This window comes from Pholcus phalangioides, unplaced genomic scaffold, assembly GCF_987345545.1.
Source record: "Pholcus phalangioides strain wild (caught in Gottingen) unplaced genomic scaffold, Ppha-v1.0 ptg000016l_1, whole genome shotgun sequence".
Lineage (NCBI taxonomy): Eukaryota > Metazoa > Arthropoda > Arachnida > Araneae > Pholcidae > Pholcus > Pholcus phalangioides.
In genome coordinates, this window is record NW_028301609.1 from 10503098 (window position 1) to 10525420 (window position 22323).

General features: G+C 35.7%; 1 protein-coding gene and 1 non-coding gene across 3 annotated transcripts in view; both read left to right on the forward strand.

Moving 5' to 3' along the window:
• LOC149075029 (BTB/POZ domain-containing protein 9) overlaps window positions 1–22323 on the forward strand; it is a 50015-nt gene that overhangs the window by 23086 nt on the left and 4606 nt on the right. For both annotated transcript variants that reach the window (XM_089246048.1, XM_089246049.1), the window contains exons 3-9: window positions 7024–7180; window positions 10614–10779; window positions 13027–13160; window positions 16602–16718; window positions 16875–16984; window positions 18443–18701; window positions 18949–19127. In XM_089246048.1, the coding sequence (XP_089102174.1) occupies window positions 7024–7180; window positions 10614–10779; window positions 13027–13160; window positions 16602–16718; window positions 16875–16984; window positions 18443–18701; window positions 18949–19127 (1122 nt within the window). The remainder of the gene's footprint in view (window positions 1–7023; window positions 7181–10613; window positions 10780–13026; window positions 13161–16601; window positions 16719–16874; window positions 16985–18442; window positions 18702–18948; window positions 19128–22323) is intronic.
• TRNAA-GGC (transfer RNA alanine (anticodon GGC)) lies at window positions 8984–9055 on the forward strand. Its single transcript has one exon. It is a non-coding gene; the product is annotated as a tRNA-Ala (tRNA).

A 22323-nucleotide genomic window follows, 5' to 3' on the forward strand; every position in this document is an offset into this window, starting at 1 on the left:
CCACGTAACTTGAGTTTCCCGCGGCACATTTCTAGATCACTCAAGTGGCCCGCAGTCTCTTAAAGGTGGACCGCCCTTGATCTACACCCCACTCTATTTCTTCCTCCCCCCCCCCCTCAACCCTATAGTAGTCATCTGAGACCAAGTTCCATCGACAAAATGTTTTTTTTAGCTTCGAAAGCTAGTCTTCAAATGACGTGTTGAAGCTCGTATCATTAACTTATGAGTTAAATAACTTGAATGTTGCGGGATATATTTGATGCGAGTTCCCTAAAAAGTTAATGCTGGAAAAAAAAAGGAAGTTCAATGGTTGAGGATTTTCGTCACGTTTTCCGCGAACTCGTGAAAAATTCCTTGATCCTCTGGGCGTGTTTTATCCCATCGGAAGTCAAGTGTCCGTATCCTGGGGGATCAGCCATATTCCAGGTCCCACGCGTGAAATTCATTGCCCCCCTCCCCACTTATTTTTTCTCCTTTGGTGGTGTGATGAAGGTGATCGGGTGCCTTGAAACATGTCGCATTAAAAAAAAAAAGGAAAAGGAAACAGAGCTCCTTGTGTTATTGGTCACGGGACGATCGTTTTAGTCGTGGCCGTTCTTAATGTGTCCCTCGAGGAGGAAGGTGCTTCTGTGGACGGACCTGAAGATATCTGATTATATTTTATTGTTGAACGTGACGAACTAGTCTTTGTCTAAGATCGGTCGGTTTTGAGGGAGAAGATCGGTAAAATGCAATTTTTTTTTATGATGGTTCAATCAATTATGTACATAATTCATTTGTTTGTACATAAAGCACGTGTGGCATAAAAACCTGTGTATGGGAAATTCATCGCCAACAATTCACCGTCAAACAATTCATCGACAAAGTGGCTTAGGGCGGTATTCACCGACATCGTTTAAACTGTAGTCACAATTTTTCGATAAGAGATCGACACGGATTGCTTAAGTTCAGGTTTTTAACCAATCTACATTGATCTCTTATCCAAAAATTGTGACTACAGTTTAAACCACGTCGGTGAATACGGCCCTTAGTGAGCGAGTGATCTCCCCGTTAAAAAATCTCGCCACAGAGTAGAAGACCTACACACCGGTACAAATATTCAATCATTAAACTTCATTTCTGAAATATAGATACCAGACGCGCCCTGCTCCCCATCCGATATAGACATCAGAGATGAAATATAGATAACAGCATTGAAAAATCATACACAATAATACATACGCACTTGGGCTGTTAGGTACACACATTCGCACACACACTCGGTGTTAGGTACTCACTAGCTCATTTACTAACTCATCCACCAACTCATTCTCGGTCATGCACTCACTCGCTCGCATATTCACTCACTTGCTCACGGTGAATTTTCCTATCGATAAATTGCGGGCTGGTGAATTTTCCGGCGCAGAGAATTTTCTTTAAAATATTAAAGCTTCATCGAACTTCTAAGGCAAGTCTGATTTATACTTGAATGGTAGAGATGTACCACCAGGGCCGTAACTAGGATTTTTACCGCTGAGGGCAAACATGATTTTGCCGCCCCCATAACTTTAAAACTCGGTAATTCTTTAACGATGTTCTTCGCAGGCCCCCACAAGGGTGGGGCTGATGGGGTCCGTGACAATTACCATCTTTTTTTGGTTTTTTCATGCTATAAATTCACTATAAAAGAGCTTGTGAAAAGTCTAGCGTGGGGCATGTTCTTTGTTCCCATCGCTCGTCATTCCTCCGAGGGCAACTGCCCCTTCCCCCCTGCCTACTCTAGTTCCGGCCCTGTTTACCATTTATTAAAAATCACTATATTGTGCTGTATAAAGCTTGCTACTACGTAAATTCCGAAGAAATCTGTAGGTAATCGCCAAGAGTAATGTGTAATGTGACGTGATTCCTTTAGTCGACTTAAAACTAAGAATGGTTGACGAGATTATTATTTTTTTCCCCAGGTTGGTGATATAGCTTGATCCCTGGATTAGACCAAGGGGTGTAATAGAAACTGTGGGTACAATTAGAGCTCAAAACCCCAGGCCGACTCATCCACCATCTTTGAGTGAAGTGTCACGTTGGTGGTATCGGTATAGCCAATCTACAATGCTAACTGAGAGAGTCAGAGTGCCCGTTCATTTCCGAATACACCTATCCCTGTGGACACTTCGATATATAAGGAGATGTGAGGTGGAATGTGTGTGGTCTGGTCCATACATGCTTAACCCACGGCCCATGTGCCCCTTGTAGTCATTTGAGTGGCCCGCGACATCATAACCTAATTTTGTAAAAATTAACCACATTTTTCATGCACATTTCCAGATTACTTAAGTGACACAGTTCTAGATCTATTAAATAACCTGCGGTGCTGTTCTGATCATTTTTTCAAATGATCACGTTTTCAAATCAGTGAAGAGGATGCACTCTTCTAAAGGTTCAACATCTTTTGTCTGGTTTTTCAGGTTCAGGTATAGCCAATTGCTGTTCCCTATCCTGGTGTTTTTTCAACAATTAGATGCCAGTTGGAGCGGCAAAACCATTTTTGTTTTGTTTGTAGGTGGAGGACGACGAGTCTGCTCCCCCTTTCTAGGTGCCTTAGGTACAACGTGCAGTGAGTATATTTTAGACAGGTTTCCCGTTTTATAAAAGTGCACATCAAAACAATATTCATCAACGGGACTAAGTTTTCATTGCGTTCAAGACAGGTTTCCGTCTCATGGAGCGCCCATCTTTAGACAGAATGCACTATAGTATCCCTTGGGATCACTAAAAACGGTGTACGAGGAGGACAAAAAAAACCACTCGAGATAGTTTGTTTGGTTTGGATCCATGTTTAAGCCCGAGACCAACTCTTGCAATAAACATGAAAAATCGCAGGATACGCTTGTTGTATCGACAGAAAACCCGCTTCATTTGTTATTCGGTTGCCCCGTGGGGTTCGGTGCGTTTACCCGGCGTTACCTCTCTCTCTATATATATATGACGTTTTTATTTTGCCACCGTGGTCACGGGAATGTGCTGTGGGAATTGGAAATGAATTGGCAGAGCGAAGGAGGGAGGGCTGTCTATTTCTCTCCACCAGTTTTACGGGTATTAATTCGTTGGGCGAACACGTCTTTTTTCCCCCCGAAGAAATGTCAATAGGCCTTACCCAGATTCGTATAATATTTGCTTATATTTTGGCGAATTTCCATCAATCCAAGGAGCGAACGAATCTGTCTCTGTCGGTACATGAAAAGACTTTTTGCTATCTCGTAGATTGTGCTTCTCGTCTTTCCTCTTTTCCTGCTATTGCTCACACATCCCACGTTTCGTTTGACCGTTCCTGCGTGAGTAATTCATTGGAAATGAACCTGTCAGTCATTCTCCCCTCCTATTTCGATCCGGGGAACACATGCATGCACACACACACACACTCCCTTGGTGAAAGTTCCAGCTACGGATGGTCTGTGTTAATCTTTGGAATTGCATGCTCGAATTTCTATCCAAATGCACTCGATTCCACCCCCCCCCCCCCAATCTCAATCTTGATGTCTTGAAAAAAGCGTCTGTTGAAGTACTGGATGCAATTGGGTGACAATTTTTCTTCGTATGTTCTGATATTGACATATATTACACAGTATTTTTTATAAGGGTGGATCAAATGAAAACGGAACAATTGTTATAATTTGGTTTATTTTTGTATGAGTGTGGCAAAACTTTGTGTAGAGAGAGGTTGAGCTAGAGGTAAGAAAGGTAAACAAACCCCTACAACTGCGGAATAGACACGTTTAGGTGGTTGCGCGGAATCACGTGATATGTGCTGGCGGTCGGTCTAAAGTATCGTCCAACAGGCAATCGGTTCTTATTTCATCTGCTGAATGTTTGCGAGTAAAGAAGATCAAAGTGGTGTTATTCGTTTTTAGCGGCAGAAGGAGTTGGAGTGCGGAGAACATGCACTGTCAGTGACTCGTGTGCGGGACTGGCACGAGCGTTTTGCGAGGGACGGTAATCTGTGAATGATGATACACTACCTGATCAAAGTCACCTCGTCATCATGGACGCTTTGGATAAAGAAGCCGACCAGATAATGAACCCAAAATAGACAGCGCACAATAAGAAACATCAGCAAGAAATTGGGAGTGAGTTTCGGTTCCGTCATGACCTCATTACATAGAAACTCCTTTACAGGAAAAAAACTACACTGTGCGGAACGCTTATGCCAGTCCTGCACACAAATCATTGACAATGCATGTTCAGTAAATTATTTTAAATTGTGAAAGACTGCTAAACACTTTTTGAAGAAGAAATCGTGAATTTTCTTCAGTGTGTGTGTGCGTGTGTGTGTGTGTGTGCGCGTGCAATGTATCAGACAATATGATGTCTGAAGATTGTGCCACTCTACGCTTTTTCATACGGAGGTTTTAACTCTTTAAGCGACATTGACGAGATATCTCGCCTCCTTAAAAAAAAACTTGTTTTAGCATTGGCAAGCCCAGATATTTTGCCAAGTTTTTTCTCAATGGAGCACTTTCCCCAAAACCTCTTAGTTTGTAATTGCTGAAAATCGGATGTAAGAATTGAAAAAAGGTTTTCCCTCTTTCTAGGAGGGTTTAGTGATTTTTGTGCTGTGTCGCTGAAGGGGTTAAAAGCAGGCTAATGTGAAGATGAGTTCAGGAAAGAAAATTCAACTGCCATCAAACCCATGCCTTTCTCATATACCGGGTGAGCGCTCTACACCACTACGCTAATTGTGAGTTTTTGGCTGAGTTGGGTGTGGTTGTCAGTGTACCGTCCCGTTCAGCGCATACAAGGTATAAGAAAACAGGTTCGTTGCCTTTGTAATGTAGTGATCTAGCGTGCCCACCCGACACTTGAGAGTATGTGGGTTCGAATCCCCGCAAAAGTAGTTGAATATTCATCTTCACATCAGCTAGATGCTAAAACCTTCGTACAATATGATTTCCATGTCCTAAAAGGGCCGTAAGTAGCATAAAGGTCTTCTTTGTCGAGGGAGAGGCTCCTCTTTGTCTATGCGAGTCCGCTCACGTTATTGCTGTGGGAGGGGTGCCGAATCAGCGTGAAGTAAAAAATAATTTGCAAAAAAATTTGGTAAGAATGTTTTGTATGCAAAACTAAAACTGGGGATGTAGTTTTCCAGGTATTTTCACTGGTAGGCGTCGAAAACATATTTCGCACCTGTGTGAATTTTGCCTCTGGCCGCTTTTGTGCGTGTGGGCGGAGGCGAATGCTAATATTGCCGCTGGTCAATTTTAAAATAGTAGATCTTTTTTCTCCTACTCCCCGAAATTTTTCGCCCAGATCCAAGGGCATCCCCCCCCCCTCCTTGTTCCGCGTTCCCCCTTCCCCCCATTGTCGAAAAAAAATTTTAAAATACATAATGTTGATTCTATGCTCTTCCTCTCAAATTTAACCGAAAAAATAATTTGGAAGAGTAATTTCACTCTTCTTGTCAGGGGTATTTCGTTTTTATCAGTGAGAAATAACTCTATTAAAAATTTACATAAAATTTAGGATTAATTGAGATTAGTATTTTCATTCAACGAAATTTGGAGGAGTGAAAATGATTTCTGATGAATAAATACGTATTGGTTAACACTGCTCGGTCCAGACACCCACCCTCTTGTGGGGGATCAGGGAAGCACAATGGTTTTTTTCAGTCACAGGCTTTAAATCCCGGTCGTTGTACCAGTATTTTTTGGGACCTTTCTGAAGTTAGCACAGTATAATATACTCTGTATTATGCAAAATCGATTGATACCTGCATTCCTGCTGCCATCTACTGGTGAAAAGCTGCATTTTCGGTTTTGATATCGCTATTCCCTGCTGATAGATGGCAGCATAATATTAGCCACAGAATTCATCTATCTAAGCAAGCAAAAAAAGCTAAGAAGTTTTGCTGCAAAATTTAGGGCCAAATCAAACATTGATAAAGCAAATTTTTCCTTCTCTCCATGATTCTGCCAGAAAGCCAAAGGAAAAATCAGGAACCAAAATTTTGAGGAAAACCTTAAGATCTTAAGAGTTTAAGATCCTTAATCTTAAGACTTTAGGATCAGGGTGAAGAAAAACTTGGTAAACGAGAAGTTCTACCATGTGTAGAAAAAACTTTACCCCTACCTTGAAAAAATCCCATTTATTATGTGATGTTCGTGGGGAGGGGGAGTGTCAGAAGTGCTTTATACCACAAGTGTGCTTTGCTTGAGCTTTGTTACAGTTGCGTGGCCCCATGCTGCAAAATATTGTGGTTGACCCACACCACCCCAACCTATTTATGATGCCACTGTTGATGTTTTGGGTGATCTTATTTTTTCACAAAATATGTGTACATTTTTTTTTTCGTTCTTTGGAAATCCCCATTGGCTCATCAGAACTTAATTTCTGAATTTTTCCAATTACAGCTCTATTTTTAGATAGGTAGTATTTGTGTAACGTAATATTTTTTCCACTATGTAACATTTAACTATTCAGTGTAATACAGTAGGGCGTGACAGATCCCAGGCCCAGGTCGCCAAGGGGACGGAGAAATTGGGATTGGGTTACATCTCAAATTTTCCATGTGTGGTTACAAAATTAGTCGGGACAACACAAATTCTTTGAAATTTATATCATTGTACCCATAAACATGAAAGGGTGTGGGGGGGGGGAGGGTGTTGCTATATCCTGAAAAAGTTAAAGAAATTATTATTCTTGGGCTAGTTTTTTTTTAACGTTTGGCTCCTGAAAATATTTTCTGGCACATTGATTTTTTTCCTTTCTTGATTTGCCAAGCCCTGTGGTACGATACATATCTATGTAACTGATTTTGTACCGCTTTCACTCTCCCTCTCTATTAACCTGTTTTTCTCCAAATCTGCTGACATTTTACTCTGATTAAGGCATTTAAAGAGCTCTTACTGTTGTAAGAGGGTGGGAGAAGGGAAAACGTAAACACAGTTTGATATTAGAGTGCATTTCTGTGCATGGTTATTTGTAGCTATATTAATGACTAGTATTTGATTTTAATGTCTTAGTTTTCATTCATTAATCCTATTGCATAACCAGGTGTGCGAGCTTCCAGAATGTTAAACGAGGAGAGATATGCAAAGTTCCTGGGTCATCTGTTGTTCCTGCACCTCTAGGAGCTCCAACACCAATTCGTCTACCACATGCCAAGCCAGATGTTTTCAGAGAAGTTCTGTTTTATATATACACAGGCAAGGTGTGGAATTTTTGCTTGCATTTTTTATTTGAAAGATCTTTTTATTCAGTTATTCATAGGTGCCAATGATTCTGATTTACCTGGAAGTCTTATTAAAATCTTCCGGTCAGAAATCAGATTCTTCCAATTTTACGAGAATTTTCATAGAAAAATCCTTAAAAGTCCTCAAATTGGGCTTCTTTTGAATGAAAAATCCCTAAAGAAAATACTATTTCAATGCTCACAATTCCAGGCTGACCATGTTTTCTCAGAAAAAATGTGAGAAATCAAGATTCAAGGTACTAAAAATCAGTAATTGTCAGCCAAAAAATGATCACAAAAGCAATCAGGTCGCTAATTATTACTAAAAAATGAGGATGGCAAAAAATACATCACGGGAAAACAAGATTCATGTATAGTCACTCGTTGCAATCCCAAAAAATTCCCTAGGTTTTCTCTTTTGTTTGTGTGACATGGTTTTACATCATCACATGATAAACTACAGATTTTTCAAGTCTTTGAATTGGCACCTATGAATAATTTACAATTCTGATACATGGGCGGAGATACAGGGGGGGGGGCATTGCCACCCCAGCGTCGAATGTGGAGTCGACTGATCTAATGTATATATGTATATATGAGCTGACATCATCATCATCATCGTGCTTCCCCCCCCCCCCAGCAATAATGACCTTGCCCCCCCAGACTTCCAAGTCAATCTCCGCCTATGTTCTGATATCTTGTTTTTCACATTTTCATTCTAATAACTGCCTTCCTTTACGGAAGAAAAACTGTAAAAAAATTAACTGTGCTAATTTGTTAAATAAAAAGCTTGTAAAGCTACAAGAGAAGAGTTTTTCCGAAAGCAGACTGTTTGGTCAATCAAAAAAAGTTTTTTTTATGTCTCATAAAGTTCAATGTTTAACATGCGGTGAAAGGAACAGGGTCAACTTCCAAGTTAGAATCACTTGATATAACAGTTTTATGTCATTGCCATTGAATTAAAAATTAATTGATGAAATTATACACATTTTCTAGAAAAAATATATTAATTTCATGCAAGAAAAAGAAATTGTTGCCCAAAAAAATGTTTGCAGTTAATACATTTCATGTTTTAGAAAGATTAACGTAAAATTTTAACTGAAATGGGATAAATTAATTCAGGAGAGCACTACAATTTCTCTAATCATGCCGCTCATGTTTTTAGTAGTATATTTTTTGAGTTTTTATTTGACTCATATTTTTTAAGTATCAAAAAGAGTTTAAAAATCACATAGAAAATATTCTGTGGCAAAAATTCCTGATTTTTGAAAATTTCGGCTGTAAGAAAAATATAGTTGACAACAGAATTCTTAGCTGAAGTTATCATTGAATAGATGATAAGTTGCAGATAACTTTACTATTTAAGGGCAAATAAAAGAGAAGAAAGAATGTTATGCTCATATTAGGTTAGCTTAGAGCAGTGGTTCTCAACCTTTTTGAAAGCCTGCAGCCCGATTGCTTACTTTTTTGTGAGTGGCAGGCCCTGTCATACACACGACTAATGGGAAATGAAGGAGGAAAAATGAAACAGTGAATCACTCACTGCCCGTTTTGACTGATGTCAAGGCCCGGCCGCTGAAAAACGCTGGCTTAGAGAGACTAAACCATATAAGTATGACATGAATGTCGCTCTCCACTTGTTAATACAAGATATACAGAAGACTGGATGTTGTGAAGATATTTATTATTTGAGATGTTAATTTTTTAAGGAAGGAAAAAGCTCATCTCTGCCTCTACCGGGAGTCGAACCCGGGTCCCTCGATTGGGAAAAAAATCTCTATCTCCTCTGTAGCTTAGTGGTCAGAGCACTCGTCCGGCAATCGAGTGACCCGGGTTCGACTCCCGGTAGAGGCAGAGATGAGTTTTTTCCTTCCTTAAAAAATTAACATCTCAAATAATAAATATCTTCACAACATCCAGTCTTCTGTATATCTTGTATAAACCATATAAATTGTCTTGATGAAAAATGTTCAAGAAAGATTAACTCAGGTATCATAATTTTATGCTAATAATGTTTCAAGCATATTTTCAGTCTTATTTGTTTTTCTGAAAGATTTCTGAAATTTTCAAGACATGTCAAAAACATTAGTACCATCAAATTGCTATTATTGACTACTGTTGTTGGTATTATTATTATTTTTGCATTGTAGTACACTGTGTGAAAACTACTATTTTACCAAACAGTTACCAAACAGTTTTTGGATAATGAAGATTTTTTCTGCCTCGGCTAACGACCATTTCAGTTGGTATGAATGCACGAGCTCTCATAAAACAGCTACGTTATGAGCTGAATTTTCATGGCAATGAAATTTATTAACTATCACTCAAGCCAGATGAATTATTTCCACCTCGTAATTGCTTTCCAGATAAACCTCTTTCTTTTTCAGAAGGATTTTGAGTCATTTTGTATGACAAACGATTTAAGTTCAGAGAAAATATGTTAAAAAAAATTTAAATGCCTCAGACTTGAATAATATCAATACATGCAGCAAGATTTTTGATACCAAATTGAACATTCTTGAAATCTTAAGAACTTATCTTTTCCATTTGCATGTGCTTAAGAAAGAACTGGGCTGATTATATCACATAAGCACAACACTTGACACATACTTTTTTTCCACTATGGCTTGTGAACCTGACTGCTTAGGGTAACTTACATAGCGTGAAGTTATATATGTTCAGTTTTTTATCTTGATTTAAATTTTTCTTCATCAAATTGTGAAGTTTTTTCTCAGTATTTTTATATTTCACAGCCCTTCCTGCGTAGTGTTTTATGAAACTTATCTTCAAATTTTGAGCCGTTTCTAGAACAAATTGAATGATTTTCCATAGTAACCTATTAAAAAGTGTTTTGACTAACGAATGTGATTATTGAACAAATTATCTTCCTTGGCCAAGGTGACCCTGCATATTTCTTGAAAATATTGCATTGCGTTTCTAATTGTTTCTTCAAGAAAAGAGAAAAATGTGCATAAAGGGTGCAGTAGCCCAGGTCGATAAGATAGGCCTACTCTCCTAAATTACCAAAGGATGTTTAGAGGTGTTAAGAGTTCGATGCCCACTTTGTCCTTGTCAGAAATTTTCCCAACACACGGTACAACAGAAACTGACATGACCACAGAAAAAATATAAGATAAAACATACCACATCGAAGGGTTAGTGCACCAACCTCTCGGTGAGTGTAAAAAAGGCTGCCATTCAGAATTGGCAATAAATTGTAGGTCCTGGGGGGGGTATAATTAGCCATCGTGTGCAAAAAAAGACTGTTGTGCCGCAAAAATGATTGTGAAATGTGCATAAAACTAATTGAAGTGAATGTTTTTCATATTTTATATGCAAACAAGCTTTAATTTAATATTCTGCATGTTTTTAAGAGCAATCAAACCTAATAATTTTTTTTCCTAATTGATAGGTTATCCTCCAAGATGGTACAGTTTTTGAATGCTTGTCAATCGCACAGGAACTGGGAATCGAGGAACTCAAGATGTGTTGCGAAGATCATATAAATAATACTCTGAACATTCATAATGCTTGTACATTTCTCCCAGCTGCTCTGGAAATGGAGAATAGGGTTCCTGGTAATAAGAAATTTAAAATTTTTTTACCTTGTGAATCAGAATTATGATGCTATTTCTTGAATTTCACATAAGGGTTTCTTGCGTACAAAACAAGTTATATACAATGGTACTTTTGAGGAATTTTTGTCTTGGAACTTATGATTAATACTGAGCAGATGACATGCATTTGAAATAATTAGGGCTGATCTGATTAATTGGGTTGGTTAATCAAACAACTATTTATTTTAAAAATTTTAGTTGAGTTAATTGACTTAATCAGTCTGATTAAAATTTGTTTTCAAAGTTTGTAATTTAACTTTATTTGTTTAATGAAACTGATCAGATGTCTTAAATTAGTTACCTATATGCAACATTTTAGAATTGTGACCAGATTTAAGAATATTTGGATCAATAATACCAGGAAATGACTGACGTATGTTGACCCACATTTGCGAAAAGGAACCACAGCTATACACGTTTCGAAACTGTATGAAGTTCCATATCAGTAGCGAGAATAATGAAAAATACTCCTTATAGCGAGAGTTAATCACTGAACCATCAACAAAAGCAAAGGAGCCTCCTTTGCTCTTGTTGCTGATTCATTTTGAATTAGACTCTTTTGTCTACAACAGCGAGTAACTCTTGCTATAAGGAGTGTTTTTCATTATTCTTGCTACTAGTTAAGGAACTTCATACAGTTCCAAAATGCATATAGCCGTGGTTCCTTTTTGCAAATTTGGGTCAACATATGTGAGTCGTTTCCTGCTATTATATATCCCAAAAGGTAATTCAAATACAATGCCACAACAGGCAAAATGCCCAACAAGGTGGCTGAGAAAAAGATGCCCATAACAAATATGGATGTCGTATATTTCAAAATACAGCAAAATACCCAATTAAAAACACAATCACAAAAATTATAAACAATATATATACATGATGAAATATTATACATTGCCCTTAAAGAATATTATGGTTGTCTTATTCTAAGCATGGATAGCTTCTCGATTTACCCCACCATGTTTATCGTATTTATTTTTAAACATGTCAATTGTGTTACAATTTACTACTTCCGGGGGGTAAGCTATTCCATTTATTTACAACCCTATTAGAGAAAAATTCCCTGCGACACCATAGCCTTGCATTGTCCCTTACCAATCGATACTGGTATCCCCTTGTAAAAGTAGCTGATTGGCGGTGTACTAAAAGTTCATGGTCCATCCTATCCACCCCATTGAAAATTTTGAACACTTCGATCATATCTCCTCGACACCTGCGTTCATCCAATGTAAACATATTCAAAAAATGAAGTCTCTCTTCATAACTCAAGCCCCGTGTGCCAATAAGGACACGCATAGCTCTTCTCTGCACCCTTTCAACCAAGTCTATGTCCCTCTGTAGGTATGGTCTCCAAAACCTTACAGCATACTCCAGTCTAGGACGAACTAAGCCTCGAAAAAGTGGAATAATGAATTTAGGAGAACGTGAAGAGACCTTTTTGAAAATCAAACCAAGCATTCTATTCGCTTTTTTAAACACAGCTGAACAATGTTCAGAATACCTAAGCTGCTCGTCAATGAGAATTCCCAAATCGGTGACCCTAGTAGCATTCGGGATAGCTACACCATTCAACTCGTAAGGGAACGTAGGTTGTTCGAACCAAAGTGAGCAACCACTCACTTGTTAATGCTAAACGTCATGCTCCATTCATTTATGTTTTTGTGATGATTTGTGTAATAAAATTAAATAAAAAATACTGAGGACTAAGATTCAAGGAGTTTCTCTAACAACTTATGAAAAACAAACCTCATTTCTTTTGTATAATTAAAGATGTTTTCAAAATAGGTAGATAGACAATTTTTTGCATTGAACATGTCTATACATTTTAATTTGCTTAAGTCTGTACAGAGTTTTTAAATCGAAAATGGCTCACTAGTGTACTGGCTGGGTCACAGGTGTTGCATTGAGAAAAAATATATAATTTAATAGTTATATATAAGAATGAGTCCCTCTAGTAAAATGTCTTTTACCTAAACTAGTGAGCCAAAAGCATTTTTTATTAATGCAACATCTTTCTGCAACGTTTTTATGTCTGCAATAAAAAACATTTTTGAGTTCCTAGAGCGTTCAGTACAGGGACATGACTAAGATGTGTGTATAATCCAATCAATTCATCTTGAATTATGGATAGATTTTTATTAAATTCAAATGCATGTTCAATCTTATCTAGGAAATGCAACTGACTGATACTTCTTTTTTGTTCTTAAGGAAATAAAGGAGCTCGTTCATTCGCTGATCGATGCACAGCATATATAGGGGAGAATGCTTTGGAGTGCTTCAAGACCTCTTCTTTCCTCAATTTGTCTAAAGAGGCTCTCATTCATCTTGTGTCCTCTGATTATGTAATTGTTTCATTAATTTTGTATTAAGGCACATGAATATTTTATACTGAAAACCAGTCTTCAGATTTATCTTTTGTTCTGAAATGTTTTATATCACCACATGAATATATTAAACTCATGTACTACTATTACTTAACATGCACCTCGTGCACATTTCTCTGTGGAATTTCTAACAAAGTGGTTGCTAGAATGTGTATTCTGAGTGTGGCCCTAACAAATTTATGTTGTCAGAATTGGGCTTGTTTCATGTGCTTGCTGATGTTGCCATCTGTCTTCCATATTTTGAAGTAAAAATGGCAAGTTTCTGAATTTTCATATTATGTCAGTATTGCGTTGTTAACCTGCCTGCTTTCTGAGGAAAGACTTTTTCAAATAGGAGGCCGGCTCACATTCACCTATCGAAGCACGAAAAGTGTATTGAACTCATCTGCAAACAATCAACAAACTTTATACAAAACAACTTTTTTTCATTTCATTACATATCCATCATTGTAGATTTTTCTGTTTGTGTTGGCGCAAAAAAAAAAATCTCTAATCAAAGAAATTTCAAAATTTTTAGGTCATATTTTAATATTTCCATAATTCTGCCAGAACTTCTTTTATGAAAAATTTTACATGTTATGATGAAGCATATTTGCTGGATTTCGCTAGCAAATGAATTTTTATCATCATCAGATGTTCTCATATTATATCTGCCGTAGGAGGTTGATGTGGGCGATAGTTTTTCTTGATTTTTAATCTGCTGATATGCCATAAACTGTCAGAAGTGATGCAAAATCCATGAAAGATCATATATTTACGCACTTCTCCCCCTTTCTAGTTTGCAGTTCCCTTGTGATTAAGCTATATTCTTAGTCTTATTTGATTGGCTTCTGCCTGTGATATTCTTATCCTGAACAAACTAAAGTGTGATTTTTTTAATATTTTCAAGTACAGAAATAAAGGATCAGGGTTGGCAGTTTTTGACGGTTTATACTGTCACATCAAAAACTGTCAAAAACCTCATATATTGCTTTTCAATATAAAAATTCCCATTCGAAATACACACGTTAATTGCATGTATTGTTTAAAATGACTATGTTATATGATTGTAAAATAATTTTCTACTCTCTATGGAATTATTTTGACGATATATACATATATATCTTGTTTTTATCATATATATGATTTATATTTATATTTTTTCTTATAAAATATATATACAATTCGAATAGAGCATAGCATAAAAGCTGAAGGAAAAACTATGAAACTGTTTGATATTCTTAAATTTAAGATGAGTCTTGATGTTCCGAAATGTCTTCAACTGCTTATGAATGTGTATGGATATAAACATCTGCTGTGTTCTTTTTATAACAAATAGGTGTTTAAAAAGTTCTTTTACACAAGCCTGATTTCTGTTATTTAATTATTTAGATAATCACTGATACTTAAAACCACACCCTTATTGTGCATAACATTAGAATATATCTAGCAATCAAAATACTAAATTTCGGGACTAAAATGCCCTTTAATTTGGCAGTACTGGCTTGTACTCCTGCTTAAGAAACTCCTGTGACTTATTCTTAATGCAAGAGTAAGAATAACTAAGTTTGACTTTTATATGGTAAATGCATAAGCATTTATAAATAATGGAATTGTTTTCTAGTTGAAGCTGTATCTAAACATGCAAAATAATGCTTTGGGCCTGCCAGCTCTGCTTTGATTGAAAATACTTTTTAAAACTCTGGATTTATACAACCTGAGCTAATAAATTTTTATGAGAGGGTGAGAATAAATTAGTTTAATTAGTATATTAACAGATGCTGTGTGAGAATTGTTATATAGAATAAAAATTTGAGCAGATCAGAAAATTTAAAATCAGAATAGAAATTTTTTTTCTCAGTAATTATATAATTCAATATAAAACACTGCAATCTACGTAAAAGCAAGTGTTTTGTTATTTAACATAGCAGGTTGAAAAAAAGCTGTTTGACAACATTAACAATAAGTTTTTGACTGTTTTAATACTGAGTGGGTTTCTGAAGTCACAAAACACCCAACCCTTTGTGATCTCCTATCACACATATTTTAAATAAACAGCTCTATTTCGCTAAGCAAATTGAACACACGTAATCAGTAGTTTAGATAAAATGGACTCTAAAATATCTGTTCTAGACTTTTTTATGTCAATTGCAAATTGTAATTAGTATTTTATTTTAATTATTGTAATAAATTAATGTTTAAAAATGATACATTGTAATATGTAAAAAAGTAAGTTCTTCATATCATGTTACATACCTAATGTGTTCAAAACATTATCCAAAAGCATTCATTTAGGTTTTTGATGATTTTTGACAGTTTGAACCAGTTTTTGACATTAAAAATCCAACCCTATCCAAGATTTACAAATTTGTATTCTTTTCTAGTGTATTAATTTTCAAATTTTTCTGTAATTGGCTTATGTAACTTAGATAGAAACCACAATAGATTAATTTTGTTTTTGGCACAAAAATTGTGTATCATAATTGCACACAACTATGATTCATACTCATACTGTAAACAAAACTTCTGACCAGATTTCATGATGATAGCTTGGGCAGTTTTGGCTCGGTGTGATTTATCTATGACCCCCCCCCTTTTTAACCCCCCTTAGGGGTCAAATTTGGAAAAACCCTTCGTCATCTTTCATCTTCTAGCAAAAAATATAAAGATGGGTATATGATATAGTTTTAGTACATTCTCTTAACTATGGTTTGTAAACGATTTATAACACAAAATATTAGATTGACATTAAGATGGACATTAGATGGGACTTCATAACACAACTATGGTCCAAAATTTAATTTTTAAAAAGTCCATATTTGAACAACATAAGGTATAAAAAAGTGTTCAATATTAATGCTTGATCTTTCTACAGGCGCAATATCAAGATTTTTTTTTTTTTTGAATGGCTTGAATGCAGTAGTTACGATGATAAATCTAGAAAATGTTATTATGTTGGACCATAGTTGTGTGAAATTACAGTACATGAAAAAATAGTTTTTTTGGATTTTGATGACTTTTTTGGAAATTCTTGTATGGCTAACTACTATTTTCAGATCAAACTTGAGTGCTTTTACATTTACTGTTGTATTCTGTGAGAGCATGTTTTGCCACACAGTTAATTTTTCCATACAGCTGAGTCTGCAGTTCCTTTCGCATTCATAATCTGGTCATACTGATTGAAGGAGTGGGTGTATATCAACACCAAAGGAGATTAGAAATTTATATAATATGTGATAGTATTGTGTGGGAAATTTGACTGTTGTGGCTTCTGATTTTGCATATGTATTGATTCTTTCATTAACGAAATGAAAAGAGTAGCATTTAATTTATTTTAAATACATTTGAAATGCATTTTAGAAAATTGTTTGGCCTTGGTGAGAAAAATATATGTTAAATTTGTTTCACAATTTTTCGTAGTTGGCTGTTGAAGAAGAGGATGTGTGGAGAGCTGTGCTTGCTTGGGCGAAACATCAATCTGGTGTTACTCAGCCAACTGCCCATTGGAATGAGGAAGAACGAGCAAGAATTACACAGGTCAAACACATTTTTATTCACTCAAATTTTAATGTTAGTTACCCGATACAATTTCATTATGTAATTATTCATTAAAAGCTTACATTAAACAAAAATGTAATTTCTTTGGATGCGTCCAAGTGCTTATATTTTCTCATCTAAGAATACCATCTTTAGCAAATGTCTGGTGTTATCAACCATGTCCGGATACTGTTGATAGACAGCCAAGTTTTTGCAGAAGAGGTTGAACCTACAGGTGCAGTGCCTATGGAATTATCTCTGGAGAGGTAAAATGTTTTAGTTCTTTACATCAATCAATTTCATGTGAATCCAATACACATTTTATGCTGTATATTCATTTTTGAACTCCACTTCTCGTAGCCTACATGTATAATTTTGTCCATGAAACAAAAGAATAAAAATACAGAACATTATTTTAAATGTCTGTGAATTCTCTCCTTTCTCTCTTGACCTTGACGCCCCTTCTATTGTGTGTCTGATGCTTAAAAAATACAGTAAAAAAATCTTATCAAAGGTTAGGCGATCACTCTTGTGCTTACCCTATTAGATTAATATATTTTTCAACTGTATACATCTGCTTATACAAACAAAAGTCAAAGTAATGTTTTGTTTCTCCAAACTTTGAACAAACAAAAGATCATAATATATTTTGTTGCACCTATGAGCAAGCTTCAGGTGGAAGTGTTATGATTTGGTGTTGTGCTTGTTCTGAAGTAGGATCAGAAGTAAAATGATTTCAGTTGCATAGTTCTGCATGCTTAATGGCCATATATACCCACCAATTGGCGTTTTTATACTCTGAAAAGATGGCATATTCCTATAAGTGATGGTCAAAAAATATATTTGTCTCAAACTGTAAAATTGGTTGAAAAAGCCTGAGACATCACTAAGGGTTGTCAATGACTAAATCCAAGCTATATTCAATCAAGAACGTGTGAAATTTATTAGAAGTCTGAGGAGTCATTCAAATTTTCCTAAATCCACCAAGGATCTGAATGAATACTTTTTCCATGTGGCTTAAAATCAAGTGTTGAGATTTTGCTTGTGACCTCTTTTAATATTAATGTCATCATGCATGAGAACTTTGCTTTACCATGCGTTCCTACAGGAAAATTCATCTTTCTTTAAGGAATATTCAAAATTTTCTATACTTTTATGCGCTCATTTTTCCCCTTACATTCTGTGAATTCTTTTATAAATTTTAGCGAGAGATCTCTTTTTTTTTTTTTTTTTAGGGTAAATATTTTTATAAGCATCAACTTCAGCATGCATCTTTTTCAAAAATTATCAAGTTTTAACCATAATTTTTTGCCATTAATTTGCTTGTTGGAATCATTTAAATGTACAATTTCTCTTATTAAATCATGTAATATTGCCCAGAATAATAAAATATTCAACTTTTCAATAATTATGAGATTTTGAACTGCAAAAATGTTTAAAAAATATGAAAATTTAAAAATGTGTTTTTCAGTCATGAACTGCTTAAAATTGGTGTAACTAAATTTTAATGTGTGTGATTAATTTGCCAGGCAATGCACATCTCCTACAGGCTTAAAAGTATCTTTACAAATAAAAAATTTGTTAAATTTTATCAATTTCATGTTGAAAACAAAAAAATAGACAAATCTGTTCCTGGTGCATCACAGCATCTTTGATCTTGGTTACTTGATGATGTACGAACATTGATTTGAAAATAATGCGAGTTTGTCATTTCTTTTGCACAGGTATAGATTTGCCGCTTTGCCAAATAAATTCTCACACTCTGAAGATAAGAGAATACAACCAAGAACGTCCTTAAAACTTTTTCAAGGATCACATCTGCTCAGTGGTGAGAAGCTCCAGTTACAGAGAGTGTTGAATGCATGGTTCGGAAATGCCAAACAGATGTGGCGATTACTGTACCGGGCTTCAACCCATGGCTATTCTGCTGAAGCCTTCCACTACCACTGTGATGGCCATAGTCCTACTTTTGTTATAGTGCTGGTGAGATAAATAAAATTGAAATTTTTATCTCAGTGATTTTGCTTTAAAATTTCACTGTTTTCTGTCAAATTATTTTGCATTTAAGTGTCTCAAACTCTGTAAAATGGCAGTAAATTGGTTGAAGTAATGGATCAAGGTTGCACATAATCCTATAAAAAGTCGTCTTTATGTTATTATTTTAAAAATATTGATGTTTAAATAGTAATTACAAAAATTTCACTTTCAATAACAATAATTATTTTTTTAGGGTTCTCATGGAGAATTATGTGGTGGGTTCAGTGATGTACCTTGGGGGAAAACCAGAGGTAGAGGTCGCTATGTTCCATCCGAGAAAGCATTCCTTTTCACTCTGATAAATAATGCTGACGTGCCACCAACAAAATACAATGTTGTGAAGAAGATGTTTGCGATTGCCCATCATCCTGAGTAAGTTAGACCACTATGCCACATTTAAAGTTTCTGTTAAATATCCCAATCACTTATATGTGCCAGAAATAACATTATAATCAGTGTGTTAAACAGGCAATGTAAAGTAGTCATGGATTTGCATCAGCAGCAATTTGCTCCATTCATGGAATAAATAAGTTAGGAAAGGGACTTTTGAAGGAAAAATGAAAACATTGATAGCTTGTTGTTGTCTATTATTAATGCAAGCTTCAAAATTATCATTTTAATTAGGAAAAAGATTTGAATTATTTTGAGGACATATATATATATTTTTTCATTTGATTATTTTGTTAGACTTAACTAATTAGACCGAGATCAAAATTTCATCTTTGCAAAGTTGAAGCTTGTATGCTTGCAGTAAATTTGGGGTCCCCCATTTCAGAGAAGTCTCTCTAAGAGAGTATTCACACCTTCAACGTGATACTTACATAACATGAAAGATACTTACATAACATGAAAGATACTTACATAACATGAAAGATACTTACATAACATGAAAGATACTTACATAACATGAAAGATACTTACATAACATGAAAGATACTTACATAACATGAAAGATACTTACATAACATGAAAATTGAAGCATTTGCCATTTTCACTTCAAAATATGGAAAACTGGTAGTGACAACATAAATATGTTAAGAGTGCCCCCCCCCCCCCCTGTATACATATACACACAACTCGTTCCTGCATGTACCAATATATATATATATATTTATACAATATTGTTGGCCCTGAAGCCTATACAAGAGGATACGATTGAAAATGACAAAGATATATTGTTTGATATTGGACAAAAAACTAGTGATAGTGGGGGATTCGACAACAGAGCTTGGGAGTGCATTCCATTCATCAATGGTTTGAGGAAAGAAGCTGTATTTGAGGCAGTCAGTGGAAGCAAAAATAGGTTTTTTTAGGAAATGGGTCGAGTCTAGGATAGAATTTTTGAAAGTAAGTAAAACCCTGTTCTCCCCCCCCCCCCGAGAGTTTCTGTTTTGTCAAAAAACATTATATTCAGGTGGTAAAATTTCAGAATTAGAGATTGTATTATGTAGCCATGGTTCTGTAACTCCAAGAAAATAGGGATTATGTGATTATGGATGATTAAAGAAAATCTGTTTTATTTTTTAGGCAACGAGTGTTAATAGTTCCCAATTGAAAGGTATTATTTTTTAATTTGGAGGTTGTGTGGACGGAGGGGTTGCTCTGGGGAGTAGCCTAAGGGGGGCTCCAAAGGGGTTTGGGAGGAGAGGGAGGGCAAGGAAGGGTTTGTAGAAGCATAAGGGGGAGAGATGAGGATAATGTTGTTAATATTGGGGTCCCAGACATATTTAGTGTTATTGATGAGTGAAAAAGTGAATAGGTTTTACTTTAATGCCTTTGTCTCTGAATTTTTGACTAGCCCTCCAGATTTGACCATGAGGTTTGCGTGTATCGAAGGGAAAATCTTCTGAGATAGATATATTGCTGTTTTTGAGTTTGGAGGCATTTTTTAGTATCTAACTTTTGAGTTTAAATTTATTGAATTTCACTATGGAAAGTCTACATCCATGGGTCCAGCTTGTTAAGGAATTAGGAGTTAAAAAATATATTAAAAGTGATTTTCAGCAAGATTTGAAAAATATCACAGTAGTTGTTTTTTTCTAAATCTCCTTAAAAATATTGTTACGGAGCAGCTGTTCCCAAATACCTACTTTTAGTCATGGACCCCCAGCCAAGAAACATTTTTGAGTTTTGACTACTTAATGAAAATGCATGAGCTTTATACATAAAGAATATATTACACACATGATTGATACAAAATAGCAATTCAGTGTGCACTTGTATTTGCGTTATAAGAAAAACAAGATTTAATTCCATATTCTTTGACAATTTTGCTTATAGCTCACCATTTGAATTGAGTATCCTGTTTCTTGATTTATTTTTTTATCTGGAGCAGTCATGAAAAAATTGCTCACAGAGGTAGGTAGTTGAGAATGGAATCAAAGCCTTGTTCTCGAGCTGTTTCAGTTCATTGGCAACCTTAGCCCAGAAGTCAGTCAGGTTTCCTTCCTTGAATGTAATTTTAATCCTTTCATTGGTTGCTAAGTCAATGAAATCATCATCATCTTTGATTTACAAATCATAACTGCAGTCTACCAACGGTGCCGTGATCCTTTTGTACATTAATTGAATTAAAATGTTTCTTAAGTTATTTATTTTTTTAATGTAGCAGTAATTTTTTTCTTTATAATTCTACAATTGGACTGTGGACCCCCCGTCCCCCCCCAATAAACTTCCATGGACCCCTGGAAGTCAAAGCACATTCCCCCCCCCCCCCCCACAATTAGAAAATACTATTATAGAAGATTTATCGTTGTAAGAAATATAGTTGTGTCCAGAAGAGTTCAACATTATACTATAGGCACAATTAGAATTTTAACCTTTTGCGATCCTATGTCGAGGTGGACTCAACATAGGACCACATCAGGTAACAATGGTACTTCATTGTTAAAACCACCCCTTTACAATAATAGGAAGGCGCCCTGTGAATTGGGCGTCTAAGCAGAACTAATGAGCTATGCAAAACCTCCAGGAACATTTCTCATTGCAAGGGGAGGTGTTATAAAGTACAAACTGTGCCAACAAAGTGCCAAACCTCTCTAAGAAAAACCTCTTTACCACAAAAGTAACAAGGAGAACCAAACAAGAATTTTAAAAAATATTTTTGGCAAGGGATTTATATTGAGTATCGTTGTAGCAAGGTTTCACTGTATATATGTTGTGGCTGAGCCCAAAACCGGCCAGCTGACCTGGCCAATGTCTGAGACTCGAGAATTTTGTATATTGCCCAAAAGTGGCAAGAAATCCCCTACAATATTGACATCAATTCCTTAAGATATTGGTATTTCAATTCTTTTCATAGTTAGGGTCGCCATTGCTAATCATAATTAGAAATGAATCCATAATTATCACAAAAAAAGAAAAAAAGTCAACTTGCCAATGTCCTTGAATCATGCCTTTTCTTTGGCCAGGGATCTTCAGCCATTTCACGAAAAGTCTGGTCAATTTTTATGAATGGAATTAATAATCATGAGCATATAATTATATATGTGTATACAGTAGACTCTTGATAATCTGGCCATGCGTTAATTCGACCCATCCAGTAATCCTTCGTTTTTTTTTCTGGGGG